Source organism: Lagopus muta, chromosome 1 (assembly GCF_023343835.1).
Source record: "Lagopus muta isolate bLagMut1 chromosome 1, bLagMut1 primary, whole genome shotgun sequence".
NCBI lineage: Eukaryota > Metazoa > Chordata > Aves > Galliformes > Phasianidae > Lagopus > Lagopus muta.
In genome coordinates, this window is record NC_064433.1 from 187,337,154 (window position 1) to 187,348,428 (window position 11,275).

The 11,275-nt window shown below is 44.1% G+C and overlaps 1 protein-coding gene across 1 annotated transcript; it reads right to left on the reverse strand.

Annotated features, from left to right (window-relative positions):
- Positions 1 to 72: 72 nt before the first annotated feature.
- On the reverse strand, positions 73 to 8,370 carry CCDC90B (coiled-coil domain containing 90B). The gene is made up of 9 exons (XM_048940282.1): positions 8,195 to 8,370; positions 7,847 to 7,966; positions 5,324 to 5,427; positions 3,533 to 3,634; positions 3,017 to 3,058; positions 2,866 to 2,937; positions 2,731 to 2,784; positions 1,895 to 2,009; positions 73 to 1,405 (listed from the first exon to the last, which is right to left on the reverse strand). The coding sequence occupies exons 1-9, from the start codon at positions 8,313 to 8,315 to the stop codon at positions 1,350 to 1,352; spliced, it is 786 nt and encodes a 261-aa protein (XP_048796239.1). The 5' UTR covers positions 8,316 to 8,370; the 3' UTR covers positions 73 to 1,349.
- Between the last annotated feature and the right edge of the window lie 2,905 nt (positions 8,371 to 11,275).

Sequence of the window (11,275 nt, forward strand, 5' to 3'; positions counted from 1 at the left end):
AGTGCTGTGCTCATTATAAAAGCCACACTTGTACAATCCAGTCATCTGTATTCAAGCACTGCAGATAGCAAATGTAAGAAATCCATTTTATTTTCTTAAATGTACACACTAAATACATAAATTCATGCACAGAATACAAGAATTTGCAAGATACCAGCAAGTTCAACTGAAAACAGAACAGAACTGCAATTGAAAACCTGCCGCTATCCAGAACTATAAACTCTGTGGCCCACAAAGTGCTTATTCTGAACAAAGCTTAAACCAGGAGGATTTTTTGAAAATAAAAGGAGTCAAATGAAAAGCACAGGCATTTGTACCCAATCCGACTGCTTCGGTTTTGGAAGGCATCCACCCATCACATCCTGTCTCTGCAGCTAGACTGAGAAGTCCTTGCTGTAGGCAGGCTCTCATCTCCTGAAGCTGAAAGAGGCCCACAGCATCACAGACTGCTCTCAAGGAGCACTTCTGTGGCACAACCAGATCCCACACCCAGAAAATACATGCAGGTTTATTGAGAGTACTCAGCACTGCTTGAAGGGAGGAGTTAAGAGCACTTATCTGTCCCAGGGCTGTCTGCAGTCAGTGAGAACAACAGCACTTCCCCTTGCAGAAATGAAGTTCTCCCTTTCTGTTGACCTCCGGGCTTACAAAAATTTTAAGGGATATTAAAAATAAATAAATCTGTAGAAACATTTTAGTTCTACACAAGATTTTAAATTTATGTAAAGCATTTTTCAAGAAAAACAAGGATTCTTTAGAAAAGGCCTTGGAGTGTGTATTTTATATACATACGTTGATGTTTTCATACATATTTATGAAAACATGTAACCAAAGAACCAGGCTTCAAACCCATCAAAAGAGAGGAACAAACACCCAGCTCCTATACGTAAGGTGACTGCCTGGATCACAGTACATCTCTTGGAATCTGCTGCAGTTCTCCCATATCAGTAATACTAAGTTGGAAACAAGTCCAGTATTTCCACAGGCATGCTGAATGTTCAGTATTCCCATTTGGAACAGAGATGAGAGTACTGGCAATGTTTTAGAAGACAACAAACTTGATTCTGAAGCCCATTAGGAAACACTTTCTGATTGAATACACAAAGTCTTCTGAAATATATACATTATTCAATAGGAGATATTGAAATATTACTATTATTTGCCAACTTCTCCCTCATATTATTTCAGTTGTTAGTGTTACACAGTCAGAAAACACTGTTCACAATAATCAGAACAATATCAAAACTGGAGGTGGCACGGTGACCTACAGCACAGATGTGATGGTTTGGCAGATGCAGCCTGGCCAGCCTTTTCTCCACCTGTGTTTAATGGGGTCATTCAGTTTAGAACTATTTCCAGAACCTGTAAAATCCCAGTGCTATTGCTAAGCAAGTGAAAACCGAAGCTGTTAAAAGAACAAAAGTAGCAGTAATGTTAAATTGTATCATGTTCTGCATACAGGAAATTAATTGCAAACAAAATGGAAAGCAATGCCTTGTTTCAGATGTGGCATCCTCCACAGTAGCACTGCCTACACAGCGAGGTGGGAGCTCAAATTCAGCAGCCTGCAGAACCATCCATCAGGAATACTTCTGAAGAACCGAACTGGGTAACAGAGCACAGCAGACTACAGTAATTTTTACTGCTGTTGCCCATCTGTCAGAAATGGTATTACAGGAGAGATGCCTGTATTGGGTCTTAACTAAATGTAATTAAACAGGCTTTCCACTGAACAAAATGACAAGCTAACACATCAGACATGACACCCAATTCCAGTTATCTGCTGCTGTTCTGCTGAATTTCTGAATTCATTTTGCACGTAATGTTGAATAACCCTTGAACTTTACGTGTCCAAATTAAGTCCCTGGTACTCACCCTTGTGCCCATCACATACCTGCCAAGTAACGTATCGTATCCAGTTTATTTGATTCCATGAGCGTTTTTAAGGAAGCTATTTCAGTGTCAATTTTATTACTGATCTCTGAAATAATGCTGTTGGTATTCGAATCCTGAAACATTAAAAGAAAGCCTATCATTTGACAATGTTCTCAAGCTCTGTCCAGTTTGCAAAACAAAACAGGAATATCGTGCTATGAGCAATAACAAATTTCCAACATACTGGTAAAGATGACTAATTACTGTGTAATTAGTAAATGATCTCAGAAGTCACAGAGCAACACTTAATACCATAGGCAAGTATATTAAAGATGAAGACAGAAGAAGAGAAAAATAGGTGTGATCTGAATTCTACCTGCAATATACCATGTGCCTCCTAAGGAGGACGTTCTATTGTGTCTTCATGGCATCCCTAAATTCTTGCCAAACAAAGGTCTAAGAAATCTTCAGCCTTATCCAAGAAAAGGAAGCTGATGCTGAAAATGGGCAATGTCCCTCAGCAGCATCAGGCTGCAGTGCCCTCAAGGAGGCACTGAGGACTCCCAGCCCCTGAAACTTGCTTGGCTGCAGGCACCCAGACAGTCTCTGCTAGGGCCAGGCAGCGAGGCAGAACACATCCTACCTAGAACAGACTGCACAAAGGCTCTCTGGAAGTGAGAGATGAGGTTTGTGTGTCACCTGCTTGGAAGATCCACACACAGATCCCACCAACATGTACAACACACAGGGCTTCTATCACAGGCAGACAGCTGTTAACTTTCACAGAAGTTGTGTTTACATGACATCTGCATTGTAACTGCATCCTGCTCAATGTAAAGTGAATTCAATCCTTACTTTTTTATGAAACTCTGTAGTTGCTTCCATCAATTTCCTCTCTTGATCTGTAAACTACAGATAAAAGACAAATCACAACTGCAGCGAAGGAAGATGACACCAAACTCATAACAGTATCTTCACAGGTCAGCTTACCATATCTGTCACTCTGCTCCTTTCTAGGTTTATGTCTAGCTTGCTGTCAGCTTGGATTTTACTGGTTTCATTCTTTAAAGCAAATAAAGATCATGAAAACGACCATATTTTTCCCCTGAGATGAGTGTATACCTACTTGCTGTTTACTTACCATTAACTGCTGTTTAACTTGATCTAGTTCAATTTTCATTTTCTAGGAACAGAGAAGGAAAAGAGATTTTATAACTTCAGAAAACTGCTGCCCAAACAATCAGCTGTGTGAGCGTTAGCACTGCATTTCTGTCATTACTGTTCTGCCATTTTTCCCACAGAGCAATGTGTTCCCAACTAAATACCTTAACTGGTGTGCTCTATTTAAACAGTCAGATATAATCTATACAGAATTTTGCTCAAAATCATTGTTTCGTATTCTGAGACTAAAGACAGGAGAAAAACACCAACATGCTGTCCAGCAAAACTAAAACATATCTTAATCACCAGTTTAATTAACAGAAATGCCTGACTGCTCTCCCTGGATTGAATGGTTAACAGCAGCAAGACTACAAGAATCACCTTTGAGTAATACAGAAGATGACATCAAATATTCTGTACCACAAAAAAGCTGCACTGGGGAAATCACAGTATATTTTAGAGTACTGACAGCTTAATTAAAGGGATTTGTTAGTACCTCATTCTCTGCTCTCAAGTTTGCAAATTCACTTTTTTCCAGGATGACCATGTCTTTTCGAATGGAGTCCAGATGTGCCATGATCTGCTGCAAAGTTATTTCCTTGGAAACAATGCAATAAGCCAATGGTTAAGTTCCAAACTGTCTGATAAGCAAAGGAAGGGATTTTTAGGACTCAAATTAGGAAGTAAACTGCAGCAAAGCGTAAAGATGGGGAGACTCTCCAAAAGAAACAGCTTTTATAAACTGGAGTTAAAAAAATAAAGAAAACTAAGGAAGAAATGGAATAGCTTAGATTCTTGAAGGCAGTGCTCCTTTAACTGGTGGAAGAAAGTTTCCCTGCCGTTCAGCATGGAAGATGACAAATCTGTGAGTCTGTTTGTAGCTAACAGCATTTCTCAGATCCTAATGCTGAACTAAATTCCTCTGCCCCTACTTCCGCTGAGGTCTGACTTCACTTCATTGAACACAATGAAGTTTTTACTGTTTCTGGAAGAAGTTCAGGGCCTTTTACACCAGGAGCTCACTCTCTTTATCCCAAGATGCTCAGCATGGTCACTGAATGCACCATAAAAATGGTGGTTCTACCTCATATAATTCCATACAAATGACAGCTCAGATACTGACTTTTTCTTTTATGTGTAATCAGATGCCCAAACAGGAAGGCTTCTGCTTTGACAGAAGAAACAAAGACAAAACTTCTTGTCTTCTTTTTGAGACTCACAGAAAAAAATCAATAAATTCCATTAAGCATAGATGCCAGTAAGGTAAAAATCTGTGGAAGTAGGAGCCCACAGTTTAAATAAAACAGCAGTGAACACTTAATTGCATTAACTCACTGAAGAAGAATGGCACGTAGTTTCAGCTTGCACTGCCTTCCTGACTAATTATTAAAACCATTACTGTGCACCAGAGCTTTCTGATGCTGGCTGAGACGCCTACAGGAAGAAGCTAAAGTTCTTTTTCTTTTGGCAGTGCGTTAAAACAGAACTCAAGCAGCTCAGAAGGAAGAGCCACGCTACTGAACTGATTCACTGCCTTCAGGTACAATCACACACCTGACTCTAAATGAAGGAGACAATTGGATGCTTTGCTTGAGCACAGGCTGAGCTACTGAGCAGTCCAGAGCAAACAGCCAGGTGCATACAGCCACCAAGCAAGTCACAGCCTGCCTGCTGTCCCTGAGGGCAAGCGACACGCCACAGGTGACAGCTGGATGGTTAAAATCTCTTCCTCTGTCCACTGTGCTCTGTGGGAACGGCTCCTGGGCCTAACCTTTCATCTAAGTCAGGCCTGGGCAAGGACAGTGATAGTTGCTGAGGGCTGCAGTAGCTGTTTAACACTGCGTAACCACGTGGTGGTGCCTAAGCCCACATCCCAGCCACGTTCTGCTGTTACAGCAGATGTAACTTTACAGACCGAAATGCAGGAGTAAAATCGTGACGCAGTTCCAGTGATTGCTTTCAGTTTATGAATAGAGAAATAGGACAAATGCTTTCCTTGCATTTCTCTTCTGCTCTCAACTGCTGCAAAAGCACAGTTTGAAGCTTGTTCTCAGAGCTCTAACAGAGCAGTCTCCGTATTACTTCTGTACCACATGGCCACCTCCAAAAGTGAGAAACTTCTGGGAGAAATTTACATTCTCAGTATCACCCTGAGACCCAGAGAAACCCATCCCAGAAAGGAATTGGTGGCATTACAGAGAGTTGCTCACTTGTCTTTTAGATACACAAACATGTGCTACTATGTTTATACAACTCTGTGTGTATACATACCATAAACAAATGTTACCTGCTGAGCCTGGGTAACCATGTCCTTATAGACTGTCTCCAAGCTGACATTTGAGAGGGTTATTAATGCTGACACGATGGTCTCTGCTTGTTCTTTGGCAAAGCCTGAAAAGCAGTTGAAGGATGACAAGTTTGGGCAACGTCAGAGAGTTGGGAAGAGCAAGAGGTGATTAACAAATGGGACACTAAAGTGCTGCTCCTAACTAAAGCAGCAAGTGGGAAGTCACACAGTTACTGAGGACTGGCAGTAAGGAGCAGGGGAGATTAGGCAAAAGCCAGCAGATTTAAAGCTGCACGAATCTGAAGGACATCAGCTTTACATACACTGAGATAGCTGATACGTGCAGCTGATGGCAGTAACTGATTTCTGTACGTGTATCTCCTCATGCATTCTAAAAATAATTCAGCAACATTTTGCTTTGGAATGAACTTCTGCAAATTCTATTAAAAATCCAAGTTAACTTGAGCTACCAGGCATGCATCCTATAGAATAATAAAACTGAAAAACAAGTCTGCACATATGGAAATTTTTCTAGAGATATAAGCACATGCAAAACTGATTTAAAGACTGCTGCATCCATTGCTTGCAGAATGAATTCAGACTGCATGATTTTTGCTTGCTGAAGATAAAAACTGCACTTTGTTGGTAGCTTGGTGCAATTTTGGAGCATTTAAAGGGAGAGAACTGAAGAATCAGCTGTCAAATTGGCCAAATCTGATTCGGTGCTAAAGGTTTATTTCCAGCAATCACACTGATGTGTTATGCTTCAACTGTTCCATTTCATAAATTGGGATCAATTAACTTTTCATTGAAAACTGCTTTCAAATTAAGCTATTTAGAGAAATACGACGCTGATCCCTTCTGAATTATTGGAATTATCAAGCCTTGAAGACTGCATTACTAAAAAAACTATGCAAAATGTATGAGTTTCCTTCCACCAAAGTGTAACTGTATTGCTTCGGTTTCCCTGCGTTTTCAGGGTTACTTGGGCTTGTGCTGTTTCATTCATTAGGAACCGTCCTTCCTACGTGGAAGTTTAGAAAACATTGAGAAATCCATATATGTAAGAGACCTGAGACTGAAAACTGCCTGCAACAAGTTTGACAGGCTTTAAAAGCATCTCTCAGTTTGGTGGTATGCTCAGGTTTTACCTTCAGAGCCCTGTCACTGTGATGCTGACATGTTTGAGGCAGTTACAGAACAAATTAACAAACTCAGTAACAACCGCACCAGCATCAGACTTCATCTTGAGTTCTAAAGGACCTCCAAGGAGAAACAGCTGAATGAGTACATGGGACAAGAAACACATAACAAGCTGTCTTGGCTGCCTGAGGAAAGGAAAGTGGCAAATACAACACCAGTTTTTAGAAGTAGTTCCACAAGATATGCAGGGAACTACATGCTGACAAGACAGGCATTAAAACTCAAAGAAACAACAACAACAAAACCTTATTAGTGGACTACTGGCTGTCTTCTGTGTACTTAAACTATTAGGACTTCACAGGGGAAAAGGTCCTTGACTGGATAAAATTCCAGCTGCCACTTAGGATAGAGATCTTGGAATTCTAACAGAGAACTGATACCAGGTATCAGCTCTATTCGGAAGGGATCAGTACAGCAAACCAAACTTTAGGAATTACTTTAAAAAAAAAAAAAGTAGAGAACAAAATAGATCCAACATCATGTCACTACTCAAATCCGTGGGACATTCACTGTCAAACAATAGCTTGGCAAAATTCACTGAGCCAGAACTCAACTGTTTGAGAAGGAATGATAGGGGAATACAACAAAGGTTTACATAATGTTAAGTGACATGAGAGATCAAACGTTCATTCCTTTGTCCCACAAAAGAACTGAGGGGGCATCAAACCAACAGAGCTGAAGTCAGGTTCTGTGTATACAAATATTCTACACAATCAGTAGACTTTCAAAACTCCTTAGGAGAGGATGGTTTTGGTACTAACTGACCAACCCACAGTAGCTCAGGGACTACATTAGCTTAGGAAAGAACGTTAAATGCAGGGAAGATGCTATATAAACTAAACAGACAGCTACAAACGAGGCAAATCTACTCTTAACTGCCTGTATGGTTACAGACCACTTGCTTCTCCTTCACCAGCCTCTGCTAGAGGCTTCCAGAACATAGGAAAGTACTGCTATGAGGATAATTGATCACACTCACAATAACGGTACTTAAAGACTTCCTTTGGATTATTTACGATGGTGGATAGTGATAGGACAAGGGGGAATGGTTTTAAACTGAGACAGGGGAGATTTAGGTTAGATATTAGGAGTAAGTTTTTCACTCAGAGGGTGGTGACACACTGGAACAGGTTGCCCAAGGAGGCTGTGGATGCCCCATCCCTGCAGGCATTCAAGGCCAGGCTGGATGTGGCTCTGGGCAGCCTGGCCTGGTGGTTGGCGACCCTGCACACAGCAGGGGGTTGGAACTGGATGAGCATTGTGGTCCTTTTCAAACCAGGCCATTCTCTGATTTATGACTATTCAACAGTTATGACTTACCGTGGGTTTCCAGATCCTGCACTAAGGCATGAGTGTCAAAAGTTACCTTCCTCTGCTCCAGGGGAGTGATTTCAACTCTTCTCACATCATACGAATTCCTAGGGAGTGTGGCAGCAAGACCTGGAAGCGACAACACGTGCTTTAAGCTTAACGTGAATGGTTTATCATCGGTAACTTTATCTCTTTCATCGTAACAAAGCTTGCAGGGCAACAAGAAGCCGTTCAGCACCTCACTCCTGCTGCTCTCTCCCTTAGCCTGCTGTTTGGAAACTCCTTATCGCTTAAACAAGGAGACTATATTTAGTCTTGCTCGCAGCAGGACAAACAGGGCCCTCCGACGCCTCTCACCTCTCCGAGGAAGCGGAGACGGCAGAGCCCGAAGCGGCTGCGGGACCCAGGCGGAGAACGGGCCCGGCCAGGCGCGACCGACCCGCCCGAAGAGCGAGGCGCCGCGCACGCCACCCCTCATCTCCTCAGCACGGCGCGAGCACCCCGCTTCCGGTCCGACCAGCCCACCTCACGCACTACGCAACCGCCGCCGGAACGCTCTTCCGGTCGGGCTCGCGGAGGATGCTGGGAAGTGTAGTTCATGGTGGTGGAGAGAGGCGTGACTTGTAGCCCGTGGCGCCGCGTAGGCAGAGAGGGCCGCGCATGCGCACGCGGCAGCTTCTCGCGGTCACAGAAAAGCGCTCCGGCCGCCATTTTGCCCTGGTCGAGGCACCACCCAAAGCACGGCCGCTGGGCCTTTCCTCCTTGTTTAGAAGTTCTAATTAGCGGCAGCAACTGCATCAGAGATGCTCAAGAGGCTGAAGTTTGCTGTCAGCTGCAGCAACACGCTCTGAGTGGGGTCAGGACTGCTGTACCCCTTCCCAGCCTGGTTTCTGGCATGAGGGCCGGCCAGCATTGTTGGTCTGTTGAGTACCAGGATGAGCATCCAAAGTTACAGCACACACACAGCACACTGGATGGAGAAGAGCTCGGAAAAAAAAAACCACCAGCCATCACCCTTGGTTGTGAAATATATGGAGAAGGGATATTCAGAGAGGTGCCCATGTCACAGGAACAGATGCAAGCAATGTTCTGACACAGCCCAGAACTGGAAAAGCATTCTGTGTGTCACTGTGCAGATCAGAATAACAGCTTGCCTTGCTGCTGAGCTGTGTGCGCCGATGAGGTCCATCTGAAGCTGAAATGGCTCACACCAATGCTGTGTCTTTGTAAGGCATGGAGAAGAGCCTTGAGGCCACCTGGACAGCACTGTGTGTGTGCTGTCAGTCTGACGGAGCATCGTAGAGGTGTGTGTGGGAATGTGGGAAGGTGTGCCGGTCAGTGCTTCCAGTGTGCCCCAGAGAGCACTTACGCAGAATTTTCAGTGAGGCAGACCTTTTACCAAGCCAAGCAGTAATCACAGAATCATAGAATCACAAGGTTGGAAATGACCTATAAGATCATCCAGTCCAACCGTCTCCTCATCACCATTGCCACCACTAGTACTAAACCATATCATGCAGCACGTCATCCAGACACCTCTTGAACACTGCCACCACCTCCCTGGGCAGCCATTCCCGTGCCTGACCACTCTCTGAGAGAAGAAGTTCTTCCTTATGTCCGGCCTAAACCTCCTCTGATACAACTTGCGGCCATTGCCCCATGTCCTGCTCATTGCCTGGGAGAAGAGGCCAAATTCCTCTTCACCACAACCTCCCTTCAGGAAGTTGTGGAGTGCAATGAGGTCTCCCCTGAGCCTCCTCTTCTCCAGACTGAACGATCCCAGCTCCCTCAGCCGCTCCTCATAAGACTTGTGCTCCAGACCCCTCACCAGTTTCGTTGCCCTTCTCTGGACACGCTCCAGGACCTCAACATCTTTCCTGTAGTGAGGGGCCCAAAACTGAACACAGTACTCGAGGTGCGGCCTCACCAGTGCTGAGTAGAGGGGGATGATCACCTCCCTGCTCCTGCTGGCCACACTGTTTCTAATGCAGGCCAGGATGCCGTTGGCCCTCTTGGCCACCTGAGCACACTGTCGGCTCATGTTCAGCTGAGCATCAACCAACACCCCCAGGTCCTTCTCTTCTTCACACTCATCCAGCCACTCATTCCCAAGCCTATAACGCTGCATGGGGTTGTTGTGCCCAAAGTGCAGAACATATGAGAACATATAGGAGGGATTATCAAAGACCTTTCCTATAAGAACATTAGTTTTCACAGAATCATTTGAGCTGGAAGAGACCCTCAAAGATCATCTAGTCCAACTCCTCTGCAAGGAACAGGGACACTTACATCTCCATCAGGGCTCAGAGCCCCATCCAGCTTGATCTTGAATGGCTCATGTCCAGTTTCCCATCCTCCAGTACCCCTGAGGTCTTTTTGGCAGGGCTGTATCAGTGTGTACTGATAGTGGGGGTTGCAAGACCTTGCACTTAGCTTCATTAAACCTCACGAGATTGTCCTGCACCCACTGCTGAAGCCTGTGTAGATCTTTCTGAATGGCATCCTGTCCCTTGGGCATGTTGATTGCACCACACAGTTTGGTGTTGTCTGCATGTTGCCTTCCTTCAGCCCAGAATTACTGGCAGAACTCAGAGGAGAGGCAGGCTGTTTACAACAGAATTCAGAGCAGTTCAAACTTGTACACATCCAGACATGAAACATCCGCACAAGAAGTGTTAGCAGGCAAGATCAGCTCTGCAGGCTGCATTTCCATCTACCAAAAATGCAGGATGTAGTGACATGAAAGTGGAATATTGACTTCACACACAATCACAAGGCAGACTCTGGGAAAAGAAAACAGCCTAGAATGTCTCTTAGACATGGACTTCAATGCCTATGTACAGAGTGAAGACTTGTGATGGAGAGGTCTGTGCAGAAGTTGAGGGGCCCTTGTTTTCTCCCAGCTGTATTTGGATGATATGAACTGCTTCTGATTTCACAGAAACACGGAATTGTAGGGGTTGGCAGGGTCTCATAGTCATTATCCAGTCCAGCCTTCAGCTTAGCCTGGTGTTCCCTATTCTCTAACCTGCACTGAATCTAGCCTCAGACCACTGCCACAGCCAGCTTCTGTAAGCCAGGCTCTGCATATGTCCAAACATCCCCAGCTTCACATGAAAAACAAGACATAGCTCCGTTTCTTCTGAAAGATGAAACTGCAACTCAGGATCCTTGTGCATTTGAACTCTGAAGCTTTCAAGTTGCAGCCTGTTCTCATGATATTCCCTACGAGAGCAAAATCCAGATTTCACAGCCTCAGAGTATATTTGCAAAATGCAATTCTTCTCTTTCAGTTTATACTAGGCACAGCAAAGTGCTTTAGATGCTCTCAGACATCTGTTTTACTGTAGAAGCCCAAGGATGCTGAAAGTGCATCTTAAAATAAATATGCTGACCAAAAAAGAAGATTGCTTATGGTACTTTGAATAAAAGATTCTA